Source organism: Manacus vitellinus, unplaced genomic scaffold, assembly GCF_001715985.3.
Source record: "Manacus vitellinus isolate BGI_N305 unplaced genomic scaffold, ASM171598v3 scaffold_9_pilon, whole genome shotgun sequence".
In the NCBI taxonomy this organism is placed as follows: Eukaryota; Metazoa; Chordata; class Aves; order Passeriformes; family Pipridae; genus Manacus; species Manacus vitellinus.
In genome coordinates, this window is record NW_021940917.1 from 21,760,899 (window position 1) to 21,777,966 (window position 17,068).

General features: G+C 42.8%; 1 protein-coding gene across 4 annotated transcripts in view; it reads left to right on the forward strand.

Moving 5' to 3' along the window:
- PTCH1 (patched 1) overlaps positions 1-17,068 on the forward strand; it is a 68,078-nt gene that overhangs the window by 42,832 nt on the left and 8,178 nt on the right. For all 4 annotated transcript variants that reach the window (XR_001922369.2, XM_025896455.2, XM_018086160.2 and 1 more), the window contains 7 exons: positions 287-686; positions 1,187-1,496; positions 6,524-6,666; positions 8,606-8,789; positions 10,909-11,189; positions 12,729-12,866; positions 14,858-15,000. Coding sequence is in view for 3 of the 4 variants with exons in the window: in XM_025896455.2 (XP_025752240.1) it covers positions 287-686; positions 1,187-1,496; positions 6,524-6,666; positions 8,606-8,789; positions 10,909-11,189; positions 12,729-12,866; positions 14,858-15,000 (1,599 nt within the window). In the remaining variant the exon portion in view is untranslated. The remainder of the gene's footprint in view (positions 1-286; positions 687-1,186; positions 1,497-6,523; positions 6,667-8,605; positions 8,790-10,908; positions 11,190-12,728; positions 12,867-14,857; positions 15,001-17,068) is intronic.

Sequence of the window (17,068 nt, forward strand, 5' to 3'; positions counted from 1 at the left end):
GACTGCTGCCTGTTCTAGAACAGATGGATTGGTCACATCATCTGACCAGGGGATGTTTAGGATTGTTTGGAGGCAGCGTTGATGGAAGCGTTCCAGGAGTCGCAGGTGGTGGCTGTAGATGACCCAGGATTCAGATCCATATGAGAGAGGAGACAGCACTATGGCTCTGTAAACACCATCCAATAGCAGTAGAAGCAGTCTCAGGTGAAGGCGTGTTATCCAGTCTACTGTGACTGAAATAAAGACTCGTCGAAATGCAATCAGATGTTTTTCTCTTCTCTTGCAGCCCGTGTGTCACCAGGGTGATCCAGATTGAGCCCCAGGTGTATGCGGAGAGTGACAGCGCTTGCTACAGCCCCCCACCCCCCTACAGCAGCCACAGCTTTGCCCACGAGACCCAGATCACGATGCAGTCCACAGTGCAGCTGCGCACCGAGTACGACCCCCACACGCAGGTGTTCTACACCACAGCAGAGCCCCGCTCCGAGATATCCGTGCAGCCCGTGACAGTGACACAGGACAACCTGAGCTGCCAGAGCCCAGAGAGCACCAGCTCGACGAGGGATTTGCTCTCCCAATTCCCAGACTCCGGCGTGCATTGTCTGGAGCCGCCCTGTACCAAGTGGACACTCTCGTCCTTTGCAGAGAAGCATTATGCTCCCTTCCTCCTGAAACCAAAAGCTAAGGTAGATTTTGTTTTTAGGGAACTATTCACCCGTTTTCCAAACATTGTCTTCTGGCAGTAGTATTAAATATAAGGAATAAATACAATTCTTGTGGAATAACAGTTCTTAATAATTTTACAGCTGATTTTTTACTTTAAAAGTTTTATCTTGCAAGTGCTGTAGAGACATACTTTTAGAATGTATACTTTTAGAATGTAGGTATGAGTGAGGGTTTTGGTGTCTTTTAGTAACGTAAGCTTGTGAATAGGGAAGTTAAAGCCGCTTTTAAACTTTACTGCAATATAAATTTCTCATCCGTGATTCAGAGCCCCTTCAATGAAGCTCAAATCAGCTTAGTCTTGTAGTATATATGTGTAAGGAAAAAAAAAGGACGGAAGAAAGAAAAGCTTGAAAGTAGACTGATGGATGTTAATTTTGAACCTGGCTTTGTAGTGTGACAGTATGAATTGTTAGTTGCTTTAGAAACCTAAACCAAAAACCATTTCCATTTTCTGTTGCAGATTGTGGTTATTTTTCTTTTTCTGGGTTTACTTGGGCTCAGCCTTTATGGAACTACCCGGGTGAGAGATGGACTAGATCTCACAGACATTGTACCACGGGAGACACGGGAATATGACTTTATTGCTGCACAATTCAAGTACTTCTCATTCTACAACATGTATATTGTGACACAGAAAGCAGACTATCCAAATGTCCAGCACTTACTTTATGAACTTCACAGAAGTTTCAGCAACGTGACATATGTTTTGTTGGAAGAGGACAGGCAGCTCCCCAAAATGTGGTTGCACTACTTTCGAGACTGGCTGCAAGGTAAGGGAGTGTTACACAAACTTTTCTTAGCTGGGCAGAAGTAAGTGTTGCTCACCCTGGTGTTGCTGCCTTCTTCGGGTGGGGTCACACAGCTGAAGGCTGGGGGGGGATGCTTGAGTGCTGCTCCAAAATCACATGGGGCCTTGCTGTTCCTCCAGCAGGTCACTTAAACACAAAGAATTTATGTTTACTCCCTAGTAAGACAGTTTTGAAGCTTTAAGTGGTTATATCCATGCCAATAATTTCTAAGCAGCTAATGAGGGGTTCTGCATTTGGCCATTATAATTAATGGCCAGATATGGCTCACTGTCTTGGGTAAATAAATGTTTTGCTGAGTGTTTTCAGAACAGTAAATGGAAAGTCCCAGTCCAGTGATGTATTCTTACACAGGCTTCACTTTCAGCTCTTGAGTGATGCTGTTGGCTTCGTCTGGGACTGCTGGCATGAAGACAATTCAGTGTGGCTTATGTGTTTTATTGGATTGGAAACTTACTGGATGTTCTAGATTTCCAGTCAAGCATCCTTACTGTTTCTGTCAGGGTGCTTTTTCTGTGCTGAAGAGTTTTGTATTTAAAATAAATAGAACTGTTACATCTTAGGAAATTTAACAGCTAACATATCCTGCCAAGGAGTACTTCTCTCTTACCTCTGTCTTTCTGTTGGGAGAATCTTCAGGAAGCTTTTGCTTACAGAAAAATAGATTTTCCTGACCTAGTAAGGCTGTAAATTTTAACCTTAAGTGTGTACAGGTGACCAGTGCAGCCAGTGATTCTTACAGAATATGTAGGTAACTGTCAGTAACTGAGGTATTTTATTTCTTCTGAAAATAAGTCGGGCAACATTAGGAAAGCAGATGCATCTTAGTGGTAGATCTATACAAAACAAGTAAGTTTTCTGTGTGTTTAATGCATTGATAAATAATGCAAAGCAGTATTTTGGCTCTCGGCTTTGGGGTTTTTTAATGGTTTTTAAATATTTTGGATCAATTTATTACAGTCTACTTACGGGAAGCTTGATTTAAAATATTTTGCTCACATAAGCATGTTGAGCTGTAAGGGAAGGCATTACTGGCAGGAAGAAAGTTCAGCATAGCTTAGATGTTTTACTGGGTTGGAACCTTATTATACTTTCTAGATTTCTAAGCAATCATCTTTCTACATACTTTTCCAGATTCTCTTAAACCTCTGCTGTTTGTTTCTTTTGTGGGTGTTTTTTGTTGCTGTTCCAAAACAGTAGGAAAAAAATGTGTCTGGTGTGTCCCGTCTTTCACTTCCCCCCCCCTTCCCGTGAGGGAGGTGGAAATCTGAGATTGTGTTCAGGAAGCTTTACTAGTGCTCAGCCTCAGTACAGTCTGCCAGCGATAAAGTCGGGAAGAGGTGCCCTTGGATGAGCTCCCTGGCAGGCTGCTCCCAGGGAAGTCTGGAGGCTGGCCCACTTAGGGCTGCTCCCAGGAGCGCTGGCATTCCCAGTACCCCTCTCTCAGGTGCACCATGTGCTTTCCCAGACCACTTCCAACTCGGGTGCCTCCCTGTCCCCTCCACACTCAGCTGCTCAGGGCTGTGTGCAGGCTCTCTCTGTGCTCACAGAAACCTTCCCAGACCTGCTCTGCTCTTAGGGCTGTTCCTACTCTGTGCCTGGTTCAGCACATAGTTCCCTCTCGCACTCCAGTCCACATGAGCCTACCTGTCCTTACTTGTCCTCTTCTTTTCTTCTGCTGGAGGAGCTGTGTGTGTTCCTGGTCCCCTGAGTGTGCTGCTGGGCTGCATGGAGCTGAAAAGCTATGGAGGAAAGGCCAAGGAGAATCCAGGAAGCAATGGCTTGCTGTGGTCCAAGTGGACATGCCAGCCCTGTGATGGATGGTGCATTGCTTTGCCCATTGATTACCCGCAGTTCTAGAATTAATCATTTTTATTATTATTTAGCATTTAGGTCTGTATCCTTACTCCTCCTACCCTCCTTCCCTGAAAGGGACACAATTAATACAACCTTGTTGCTTCATAAAATTGCAGGCTGTCTGCACACAGTGTGATACTGCATTCCAAAATCTGCAAAGGAGGATATTGAGACGTGTCAGTAGAAAGAAGTTACGTTTTCAAGTGGTACAGGGCATTGATGTAACAGGGGGGAGCTAAACTCTTATACTAGAAGCTACCACACTTGCCACAGCTGGAGAATTACCATGAGGTGCAGGCAATAATAGGCTGAATAATACCTGCTGTGGCTGGTACCAGGGGAGTCACGGGAAGGGAAGGTGAAGATAGAATTTACAAACAAGGTGCGGTTTCAGGCTGGGTTCAGGGAGGATCCTCAGTGAGGTGGAATGGCTCTACTGGTATGTTTTTGCATGCTGGTGGGACAGCTTTGAACTGCGTGGCTAATTCCTGCCAACTTGACTCTGTGAATTTAGTGCTAGAGGTTAATGGCTCAAGATGGCCTTCTGACACAAACACATTTGTCCAGCAGAGCGAGGGAAGCAACATGTGAACAAAAGCATTTTTTAATCAAGAAGGTGTCCTTGGTCTCAGCCACACATTTTGCCTCATTTAATAGCAGTGGAGTGCTTTCTGCCTAATGTATTTCTCTTTTCAGAGGTCCCCTTGTATTTTTGCTTTTTAGTATCCTGTTATGTTAGCATATTTTCTGTTACTGAAAATGCAACTAACACTAATCGCTCACTTTAACTGTAAATGTTAACATTATTTTTGTAAGTGACCGAATGTAAATTAGGTAGCTTGAATTCCCTGCTGCCTTCTAATTAGGCGTGTTTTTGCAAAGGGAAATCTTATCTGGTGTTTCATGGTGGCAGCTGTTCACATGAGTCAGTAGGAATTCCTTCCTCACCCCCATTCCTGCATCCCACATAATTTTGGATGTTGTCACTTCGGAAGCATTAAGCAAAAGTGACTGCTGATGTGAAAAATTCACATATATAAGATTTTTTAAATTCCTTCAACTTTTATAACTTTTCCACAGAAAGAGGTCAACAAGATGCTTTTATCTTTATGCCCAGAAACATTTCATTGATCTCATTTATGAAAGATTATATGTCTTTTAAAATAATTGATATGAACATGTTTGCTTTGAAAGCAGCAACTCTACTACTGATTTCAAAGTGTAAAGGGAAATTTTAATTATTGACAGTTTGAAATCCTTTAGAAATTAAGCACAACTGATAGTAGTTTCTGGATATTCTTTCTGCAGACTCTTTTGCAACCATGAACCTCCTGTCACATGAGGATGGATTTATTTGTTACTGTGTGTCTGTGGAGCCCCCTGACAGGGGCAGGATGTTTGTCTGAAAGCTCTGCCCTGACACTCTGTCACAGCAGTTTATGTGCTCCTCCTGCTGAAGGGAGCCATTTTTACTGGAAGTTAAGCTGTTCTTAGGTGGTCTCCATTTTTTTCTACGTGCTTTTTTGACAGCCTTCTCTTAACTTCCCAAAGTTGTCTTTCATGTGACTGGTGTAACAGCATAAATACTCTTATCTGGCTGCTTTCTGAGAGGCTGACACGGCACGGGAGAGATGGATTGGTGTTTTTGCACGTTTCCCCTCTCCAAGGGTGCCATCAAACAACGCTTTTTTTCAGAGGGGACCCCAAAGTCCTCTGGTGATGCCATAAAACCTGGTGGCAAACTGTCCTCCTGGGCTGGAGCTGCAGGGCTGCAGGCAGAGCTCTGGCAGGCCTCTCTCATTGTTTGGTTCTCAGCCTGGTGGGTTCACAGGATTTGACACGATTCAGTGACACAACACGGGGGGCGGTTTGCGAGGAAGCAGGGGTGGGTTTGCGGATGGGAGCAGGTACTCTGTCCCTCTCTTATCTGGGTACAGCTGTAGGTAACCTCTCCAGGCTGCAGTGATGGTTCTCATTAGGGGTCCCCAGCCCAGCTGCGAGGTGGGTCTGTGATTTCCTGCACCGCCGCTCTCCCTGCCCTGGACATGCGGTTTGTCATCTGCCTGCTCAGAGCTTCCTTGTGCTGGGCTGTGGCTTCCTGTGCTAAACCTGATCCAAATTTCTGCTGTGAGGTATTGAAGGGTGGCAAGGAGGAAAATAACAGTTGAGAGTGAATAGGTGTTGGCTGTGATCTTTACATGTGCTGGCAGCAGATCCCATGACTTGTATTAGCTGCACAAGTTGAACAGATGGAACAAATTGACAAAATCGTGTTCGCTCATGCTGTGCTTGAGGAGCAGCTGAGTTGCTGTTTGAAGTTGAAAGTTTGAGTGTGTTTTTTTTCCCCCCTTGTAGTGGAATTTCTGGTTATAGCATAGAAGCTATTGCCTCAGTGCTCTGCAGTAGCCCAAGGCAGTTAATGAGAGCGGTGTGTGTCCTTCTCTGTGGCTCAGTGCACTCAGCCAGAGTTTTTGTGAGGCAGAGGGGAGTCAGGAGAGTGTTTCCCTTCTAGGTAACAGTCTAAATGCCTCCTCTGGTTTTAAGGTGGTCAAGTTGGATGAGGGCTGAGCTGAGCCCTTTTCTGTTCTGGCACCACCCAGGTCAGGGCAAGACTTCAGCTTTGTTTTTAGTAGTGTGTATGAAAGAGGTGATAACTGCAAATATGCATATGATGTTTTGAGTGTGATGATTCTGGAATTGTGGTTCATGAGGAAAACCAATTTTTATTCTAGATAAGATTAACTCTTTCCCATACACTTCTCCAAGCAGAGTGCTTGGAGAAGATGTCCAGTTTGCCTTGAGGGGAAGCTGCTTACATGGCACAATGCATTTGCAGCTTGCTTGCTCAGCTTTGCTGGTCTGCACAGCATAGGAAGACTTCTGGGACTTCTCTCTTGCATTTTCTTCCTTCCCCTGCCTTTCTTTGGGCAAAATATGGGGCACAGAACTGGTATTTTTACCATCCCACACACTGACAATAAATGAGGAGCCCCAAACATAGGAGGCAGCAGGTGCATAATTTTCATCCTGATCCAGCTATGAAAAAGACGTCCTTTCTCCTTCTGAAATTTGTTTGTAAGAGTGATTACTTACCTGCTTGTTCTGTGTTCCCTTTGCCTCCCTTAACTCTTCAGGACTTCAGGATGCATTTGACAGTGACTGGGAGACTGGGAAGATCACTTACAACAACTATAAAAATGGATCTGATGATGCTGTTTTGGCTTACAAACTCTTGGTACAAACAGGCAACCGTGCAAAACCCATTGACATCAGCCAGGTAGTGTATCAGAGTCCATGCTGGTTTACACAGCAATACACAAGTCATCAGGAGTGAGGGAAGGTGCATAGAGCTTGTCCTGAGTTTCTTTTTTCCAGCGCAAGGAGCTGAATGTCTGAGCTACAGCTTACTTGCATGGCCTCACTGACTTTGCTGAAGCCACTTCTTAGCTGCAGTCTGGCCTGTGTTGCACAGTGTTCCAAACCAATGTGGGGAATGCCAAGCCCTTGATTGTTACTGGTTGGTGTGCAGTCAGTGCTGCTCCTGTGTCAGACACACTCAGTTCCCATTGAAATTGTTGAGAAAAATGCTTCTCTGCATCTCTAGGTAGATGGAGTCCAGTCCTAGGCCAGACTTTGCAATTATTTGGTTTGTTCCTACTGATTTATGCAAAACAAAACGTTTAACAAATGGTGTTGATGAATGGTAGAGGAAGGAGACTGAAATCATGATGTGCAATGTCATATTCTTGTACCATCATCACTAAATACATCTAAACTGTTGGAGAACTAAGAATGGCAGTTGTTAGAGCTGCCTAAATAAAATATGCCTGAGGTTACCACAGCATATGACTGCATTTGGGGTAGCCATTGATAGGTGGAAATACATTGGGTGTGACTCCTTACACTAAAATTAGATTTCAAACCTTGAAGAGAAATTCTGCAATGACATAACTTCTCCTCTCTGAGAGTCATCAGTGGCTCACTGTGCTTTCAGGCAGAAAAACAGTCTTTCTAGTGGGCTTCTTGGCAGTTCTGCTTATTGTGTCCCTTTTTTGTCCCTGGCATTAAAGGTGACAGATTTACAGTGCATATTGTTCAGAGTCACTATGGTGTGTGAAGCACAGTGCTGTACAGCAGCATGCTGTCAGGGCTGAATGAAGCCTCAGCTATGAGTTAGGCCAAGTAAGTGAGTTGAAGAGAAAACCTTCAGTGAGATTTTGTTTAGCAGAGAGCACCAGGTACGCTGTGGAACAAATGCAATTGGACTGCAGCTGCTGATATAATTTCCTGTGCCTGGGAGGGAGAAAAGTGTGGTGCACCCACAGGGGCTGAGCACTGTGCTGTGCAGTTCCAGAGACAGCTTGAAGACATACAGTTGTTGCATATCCTGTGGACTAATTGAATCCAGATCCTTGGAATCCAACTTTTTTTTTTTTTTTTTTTTACTGCTGTCACTGTTGTTTTTCATTTCATTAAAAAGACCTGGAACTGGAGCTGAGCCAGAATTTTAAATAAACAAAACAAAACCCACCAGTAATACTTTTCACCCACAGAGTCCTCTGTCAGAGCTCTAGCTGTGCAGGATTTGGCTAACAGAACCCTGGAAGTGTACCACTGCTGTTTACCCCACAGATGTATCTGCCCACAGTGACCCACATAACACAGGGCACTCGTCTGCTTTCATGATGCTGGGCATTTTCTGAATACATAGGTCATAGGAGGCAAGTGTTAGCAAAATTTATACAGATGTTGTTTTATTTTTATAGCTCTCCTCCATTTACTGGGTGGCATTTCCTTCAGTGTTAACAACAGAGGTTAACTGCACACAGACATGTATAGGGACTCTTGCCAGGTTTTCTTTCCATGTCTTTAAATATGTTTCTTCAACTTGGTTGTTTTTTACTCTTGGCTGCAGTCTTTCAGAATTTGGATTTAATTGATTTAGTCTATTCTGGATCCATCTGCTGATTTAGTGGTTATTGTAAATATTACATGAGTACTAATTTATAAATTAGCCACTGTTACTGGATTTTTTGAGATTTTGTTTTTATTGTTAAACAGTAGTTTACTGATAAGTCACTTCAAGTGAAGATTTGTGTTCTCTTGCATCCTATATGTGTTGCATCCTCAGGCTGTTTGTTGAAAGCATTATGGCAAAACCCCCAAAAGCAAAACTCATTCTGAAAGGCTTCCAACTTTTTTTTTCCATTTCGCAGTTGACTAAACAGCGTCTGGTGGATGCAGATGGAATCATTAACCCAAATGCTTTCTACATCTACCTGACAGCCTGGGTCAGCAATGACCCCGTGGCCTATGCTGCCTCCCAGGCCAACATCCGCCCCCACTGCCCGGAGTGGGTCCATGACAAGGCAGACTACATGCCAGAGACACGGCTGAGGAGTGAGTACCCCTTCATCTTTGTGTCTGACAGCTTGTGTGAGTGTCCCCACTGCTCCTTCAGCCACCAGTGACCCTGCAGCTGGCTGGTGCTGCACAGGGCTCAGAATAAGCAGGACAGCACATGGAAGGAAGCTGAACAGGAGCCAGAGTGTGCCCAGGGGGACAAGAAGGCCAATGGATCCTGGCCTGGCTCAGGAACAGGGTGGCCAACAGGTCCAAGGAAGTGATTCTTGCCCTGGACTCAGCACTGGTGAGGCCACCCCTGGAGTGCTGTGTCCAGTTCTGGGCCCTCAGCTCAGGAAGGACATGGAGGGGCTGGAGCAGGGCCAGAGGAGAGCAACAAGGCTGGGGAAGGGACTGGAGCACAAGTGCTGTGAGGAGAGGCTGAGGGAGCTGGGGGGGCTCAGCCTGGAGAAGAGGAGGCTCAGGGGAGACCTCCTCACTCTCTGCAACTCCCTGACAGGAGGGGGGAGCCAGGGGGGGTTGGTCTCTTTTCCCAGACAACCATCAGCAAGACAAGAGGGCTGGGTCTGCAGCTGTGCCAGGGGAGGTTTAGGTTGGATATCAGGAAGAATTTCTTTTCAGAGAGGGTGCTCAGCCATTGGAATGGGCTGCCCAGGGAAGTGGTGGATTCTCCGTCCCTGGAGGTGTTTAAGATGAGACTGGATGTGGCATCAGTGCCATGGGCTGGGAACCACAGTGGGGTTGGATCAAGGGTTGGACTTGATCCTGGAGGTCCCTTCCAACCCAGCTGATTCTATGATTCTGTGGTGTTACTCTGTAGTCTTAGGGGATCCAAGCACCATTGCAGCTCTGGCACCACAGCAGGGTTTTAACATGTTGCAAAAATGCTCTAAAATTTTATAGTGAACATTGTTTTTTTTAGTGTCAGCTGATAGTTCTGTCTGTGAGAGAGGCTTGGAGTTTGCATGAAACTCCTGCCTAAGTAATTCTGAAATTTCATCACTGAGGTTCTATCATGTTTGCCCTCAATTCTTAATACCTAAGAAGTTTTTATCAAGGTGACTCACATGCTGAGCTACCAGCACTGATACAGTTCAAGAGCTACTAAATTAGGGGAGAAGTCCCACTTCATGTCATTCACTGATTTCCTGAGCACCAGTACCAGTTCTCATTGCTTTGCTTCAGCTTTCAGTTTGCTGGGAGGATTGCTGGTTGGACACCAGTGGGGAAAGGGAGAGGGTGCAGAGGGGGGACAACTGGTGCTCTTGGATAACCAGCCAACCATGCTTCCATGTATCCAAACCCTAGAGCTTTGTGGCAGTCAGCCAAGTCCTGTCTTAATGAAAATTTATAGTTGAGATTATAATAGGGCAAATCATGTTAAGCAAGTCAGCTGAATGACCCTGCAGGGTCTGGAACACACAGCGACAGTAACCAAATGCTTGTTGTAGAAGGGGTTTTTTATTTGTCACAGAGTACACTTGGCATTATGCTCAAAAAAAGTATGGAGAGTGTTGGTGTGTCAAATTATTAAAGGATGAAAAGGTATGTTTTTCCTCAGTAAAGCATTACTTCAGTATTAGTTTTTTCCCCCAGTAATTTCCATCAGTAACAGAACACAGATTTCCTAATCTGACTTTGAAAATATTCAGTGGAAATCTTAAAATCAACCTGATCAAGCCTAATTTTTCTCTAGTTTTGTGTCAGTGGACCTCAGTTAATCTCAGGGAAATGACCTTTGATTTTGAAGCAACAGCACTGGCATAAAAGAGGAGCATTTGGATAAAATGTTTAAATGGTCTACTTGATATTGCAGAGAGAGATTTTTGGCCCAGGTATTCAGTAAAAACCACTGTAACACTAATGAGGATTAAATACATGTATTGAAAGATATCTGTTAAATTATATATAATAGTCTGGGGATTTGATGCAGGCTGTATTCATCCCATTGCACTGCATAATAAAATGTGGTAACCTCATGTACTGCTTCTGGTTTCAATGTTTTGGGGAGTTTTAAAAATGCCACTCATTCCAAAGAAGTAACATTTAAATTTACCACCTTTAATCATCTTGCTGTGGAGAATAAAGTGTTAACCACTCTCTCTGTATATCTTCTCCCCAAATGCACATTTTAACACTGCTGTCACTTCTCCAGTTCCAGCAGCTGAGCCCATTGAGTACGCTCAGTTCCCTTTCTACCTCAATGGATTGCGTGAAACTTCTGACTTTGTGGAGGCTATTGAGAAAGTGAGAGCCATCTGCAGTAACTACACCAGCCTGGGCATCTCCAGCTACCCCAACGGGTACCCGTTCCTCTTCTGGGAGCAGTACATTGGCCTTCGCCACTGGCTCCTCTTATCCATTAGCGTGGTTTTGGCTTGCACGTTTCTGGTGTGTGCCCTCTTCCTCCTGAACCCCTGGACAGCTGGGATCATTGTAAGTTTATTATAAGGGTCTTTGTTGAAGTCAAATTCCTTTCAGCATAGCTCTTGCTGTAGCCGGGAAGGTTTTGTTTATGTCTGGGCTTCTGGTGGAGTATGTGTATTGCATCATTCATTATATATTTATTCAACTTGAGGGGGTGTAGGGTTCATGCTAAAGGTATAAACCTTAATAACCTTAATCTTCTGGACACCTTTTTTGCAACTTAAAAGGTTTCTTAGAAAGGTACATAAACTTTTACCCTCGCCCACGTGCACGCTAACATGAGAAATAAAGACACAGAGGAAAATTAGGAACTTCATTAAAGTAATTTCTAATTCTGTATTCCCTCTCCCCTTTTGTCGGACATAGTTATTTTTCAAGGCAGCTGCTTGTGACTAAGTTGCCTGTAAATTCCCTCCCTGATTTCTGAATGCAGTCTTTCTGGAAAGCACTGCAATGGTTCTGTTGTACAGTGCTGTGGAAAGAGTGTAACTGAGCTATCACAGGAGAAGGAGCATAAAACTATAAAGTGAAGAGAATACTCCCCTATGCTTTCTGCAAGGCACCATAAGCCTCTCAGTAAACATTTAAGTTAAATTGAATGATGATGTTCCTATGTTTAAATTCCATAAACTATCATATGGTTTATAAAACGCCAGAAGTAGAAAAGCATAAAACAGTTACTAGTTTTTGTAATGTACATTTATATGACAGGTATGTTAAAAGGTAAATGTTTAGTCTAGAATATTTTTTATAGCACTTAATCAAGCAATTTATGTTATTATGCTTGATTCATTAACTTATAAAATCATTTATTGTAGTGCATACTTTTTACCCTTGGAAAAGGCATTTATTTTCAGAGTCCACCATTGCTTTTATAAGTATGTCTATCTTTTTTTTCCTGCTTGGCTTTAGCAACTTTTAAAGTTGATTCTCCAGATTTCCTCCCTTCCCTTTTCCTCAATTTTTTATTTTACAAGGTAGATGAAAGAAAAATAAAAGCTTTCCTTTAGATTTGACTGTCCACTTTGTCCGTGTCAGTCCCCCCAAATATCTTAAAAGCTCAGAGCCCCTCTGTAACCTGGGTCTCGTCAGCTGATTGTGGCATTCACTTTTTTCTGGGCTTTAAAACCTACTGAAAAGTCATCCTCACTTAAATTTGCAGTTACACAAAAAAGAGTTCAAATACAGGTAGTTCAAAGTTACTTTTTCTGGAAGGATTGTCTGAGAGACAGATGAAAAAGAGAAAATGTATGTTTTTGAGGGGTTTCCATGATAAGGAGGAAGAAATGGTACTTCAGATCACTGATAGATTGTAACCATTATAAAACTGAGGCTTGATCAGTTAAGTAGTTCTTAGGAGTGTAATTTAGACTGGCTCTTCAGCAGTGTATTGGCATTGAGCAAAACGAAACAAGCAAAAGCAGCTTGTCTTTGGGAATACAGGATGGCTTTGGGGAATATGTCTTACAGTCACCATGTTTTGAAATATCTTTCTTTTCCTTTGCCTGGAGTATAAGAAGTTGCTAACAGATGCTTGAAATCATCTAGGTGGTGGTGCTGGCTCTGATGACTGTGGAGCTGTTTGGCATGATGGGTCTAATTGGAATAAAGCTGAGTGCAGTGCCTGTGGTTATCCTGATTGCTTCTGTTGGTATTGGCGTGGAATTCACTGTTCACGTTGCTTTGGTATGTAAAGTTAAGAAACATTTTAAAAAAACGTATTAAGATAAAATGGTGGCAATATTTGGGTCACAAATCCTTACTTGGTCTCCTGTCAGTGGCATGATTCTCAGAAGGAATATGGTCACAGTTTTGTGCGCCCTTCTGTTTGTCTTGATGGAACAGAATTGATCTTGATGAGTAATTCCTAACTACAGAGTCAGTCTCCCAGGAAATAAGAGAGGATACATTACCTGTGATACCCACCTGTCTGATTGAGGCAATTATACAGACAAAACAGAGATCTTAAATCACCTTACTTCAGTCCAGACTCTCATGATCCTTGTCTGCAGCCTTACTGTTATTGCCTCAGTGCTATGTAGCTTTTTGTCCTCTTTTGCATGTAGATTCTGTATCTTGTGAAAGAGAAGCCTTTAAAGGAGATTTTCAAAATCGGATACAGTGTCATTTGATATTTCTAGACCACTAGAATGTGAACATATTTGGATTAATTTTCCAGCTGTAAAACCCGCACCTTCTTTTTAGAAGTCATCAGCTATTAATAGTGGGCACAAACATGCAGTCTGTAGGAAAAGAGTTTTCTACTGTTTGTCTACTGGTGTAGATGATGTGCAGAGTTAGAGCACACAAAATAGCAGGATGAAAAAAATAATTTAAAGAAAAATCATAGGGAAAATAATGTTAAGTTAAAGAGGAGGAATTGGATCCATGAAGTAATGACAACTTTTTTTCACCTGCTGCCATGGATGGTTAGGCTGTTGGAGGTAAATGAGTTTGCTAGGACTTGGAATAGTACAAGACATGTCAAAAATCATGGTGTTGAAGAGGAAGGGAAAAATGACAGTTTCTTAGCATTGAAGATTTAAAACAGGAAAACTGGACTAAAAAAAGGACAAAACAGTTGTTTCTAAGTGGGAAGTTTATTGCCATAAACTAATGAAATGAAACTAATTTAATTTATAGGACTTTACAGGTCACCTGTGGCTGAAGCTAAAATGCCAAGCAAACTAAAAATGGTGCTTTTCTCACATTGAAACTGGAGTCAAAAACTTGGAAACATATAAACAGTCAAATCCGTGTTGCATAAACAAAATAGGCAATTCTGGAACTGTTGATACAGAATTTGAGTTTAAAAATTATTCACAACCCACTTGTGGGTCAGTTCTCTCCTATGGCTTGTGAATTGTGGCCTTGTTTTTTTTAATTCTGCAAATTCTAGAGAAGAGAGAATTCAATTCCAGGACTCAGAGGAAGATAGCTGCTTCAGCTCATGTCTTAATGGGCAGTAGAGAATTTGCCAAAGAGAGCCCTTACAAATCACAGGAAGAAGATCAGCCAGGTTCTTGTTTTCTTGAACCATTGCATCATACACGGAGTAGACAAATACGTAACAAACAACATTATTTGAGCGTTTTTGATGCAGCTTGTTCACTAAGAGGATGGAAGGATAAAGGCACTTCACTAGTCAGACTGTTGCTCAGGAGCTACCATGTGCAGCACTATTCCTGAGGCAATTTTGTGTGTATGGACCTGCCAACTTTGAAGTAGTAGAAGTTGCAAAAGCGTTCATTTTGAGTGAAGTAGAAGTGTTTAAAAAAGTTGTGGAACCTGTGGAAAGTTGTGGCCCCACGAGATGAGAGGAGCAACCCTGCAGTCGTGACACCTGAAGTGCTTTCACATGACATGAATTCTTGGCAGGTGGAAGTGAGCAGAGTTGGAGGCAGAAGGGTACTGGTGCAGGCAGGCATTGCTTCCAAAAGCATTGCCGTGGTCTGGTCTGACTGTGCCGTGATGCTTCTCTGGTCGTGTGGCTGAAGCAGCAGCTGTGTGTGACTGCAGGACAAGGCCTCCCTGCAGGGGTCAGCCAGCCACAGAGATAACTGTGATAAACTGTAGCGCAGAGTAATTAACTGATGCAAAACTGTGCATGCCGTGAGAGAGGCTTTCTGGAAGGCTGTACGTGTCTGTCTAAGGAAATGGACTCCTTTGTTTTGCAGGCATTTTTAACTGCCATGGGAGACAGGAACCACAGGGCTGTCCTGGCCTTGGAACACATGTTTGCACCAGTGCTGGACGGGGCTGTGTCCACTCTGCTTGGGGTGTTAATGCTTGCAGGGTCAGAGTTTGATTTCATTGTCAGGTAAAGCATCTGTGTGTGTGTCGACTTACTTTTAAAATAAAAATAAGTATGCTTTTAATTTTTAAGTCATTTCAGCAAATCTGTCATTTTATTACTATGCATGGTGTGTCAAGCATGCTTACATCATGGTCCTGCTTTACCTCTGTTTTATTAACTCCTTGTTACGTGCTAGACATGGTAGTGTTTCCATTGCTGGCGTTAAAATCTGTTCCAGGAAAATCTGACACTCAGCATGAAAGAATGCAAAAGTGTCCCTCTTTCAAAAGTTTGCTAATTCTGGGTTGAGTTAGTTCAAAGCATCTGATATTGTCCCATATTAGTGGGTCTGACCTTTAACATGGAGGTCCTCCAGACTTCTTGTATGCCCAGGAATTTGTGTGCAAAGGACATGTGTACCTACAAACATTCAACTGCACTGCAAGTGACTCTCTCAGGGCCTTCCCCTTCTGTCATTATGCAAGGTAAACATAATGAGGAAAAGAGAGGGGGGGGGCGAAAAGACCCTGTTTGGGAGCTGGGGCCCAATAAGTTCTGTGAAATATGAACACAGAACTTCATACTGAGCCTGAAGACCCTTCTGTTTAGAACTACAAGCGGACTGTTTCTTGTGAATTTAATTAAGAATGTGAATTTGTCAAATAGAGAGGAAAGCAAGTTTTTCTTTGAGGGGAATATGAGAAGTGCAATGAAACAGATCCTATTCTATTCCAAACAACCTGGGGAGCTCTGCAAAATGGCTAATCTTAGAGGTAACACAAGGCTCTTTTGTGGTAAACTACAGCGCACACACACAAAAAAATAATCCAAGCCCTAAAATGGAACCGAGGTAAAACTGGGCCAAATAAAAATGCTCTAAAAGATGGCTTAGCTGCTTATGTGGACGTAAGCTGGCTGGATGACTAGACTTAGCTGACATCCATTTGACAACAAGAACAACAAAATGTCAGGGGCAGGAACTGAGAGAATGACTGCTAAATCTCATCAAGCTTTTTGTTTATGTGTGAATGAGATTTGAAGAAAGCAGGCAGATTGCAGTTTGGTCTCATGAAACCTACATGAGGATTATTACTATACAGATACTGCATGTCCTGAAAGAGGTGGTTTTTTTTTCCCAAGTCAGTAATTTTTACTTTATTTTATTGATATTGAAGAAGTAGAATTATTCTTTTAGGACCTGATCTTGTAAGGGCTGGAACATTTTGACATACAGGTTACTGATAGATTTGACCTGAACTTAAAGGGGCATTTGGTGAGCTACTTCCCTTCTTAACAGACAAGATTTTGGCAAGCGTATTTTTCTGTCATAGCAAAAGGAAGATTGTAGGGGCCCTTCGCACCAAATTTGGATTGCATGTTCTCTCAGTTTATAAAATGACCCTTTCAACTTTTCAACTTACGTTATTTTACTTTTTTTGGCCATCGGTTTCTCATTTTATAGCACAATCTGACTTCAGTTTGCCTTGCTTAAAAAATAAAATAAAATAAACTCTGGGGAGTCTGAGCATTGTTATAGTGGGCAAAGAAGATCCCAAACTTCCGGAAAGCAATAGATTAGTCCAGAAATGTTGGAAGATTAAGTAAATTAACAGACATTGTATACACCAAGTGGTCAAGGCTATAATCGTCCTGTTTATTCTAACACTAGATGGATGAGATGCAAATGTTTTTAATGTCTGTAGCTGATCTGTGTCCCAGTGTAAAGTTCTGGTGGTTTATGTTAGTAAAATAGATTGGCTTGCTGATTTTTGCTAATGCAGATCAGAAATTCCCAGATGTTTACAATAGCAGGATATTTATAGTTTTACAGGAGTCTGATATATTTGATCAGATGTGGAAATAGGGAGGCAGTAAAGTTTGTTGCCAGCTAGACAATGTAATCAGTAGACCCATTAGTAGCAAACTTGCCCTCTGTTCTTCTCCTTTGCCTTCTCCTCCAGGAATTTACCAAGAGTGAGCCTTTGAAATCATTAGTTACAACGCAGCCTTAAGTTTAGTCTGAGCCCCAGCTGTGCCGAATACCAACTAGCAAGGCTTTCCTTTCACTGACAGGTTTACCTTGGTATTCATG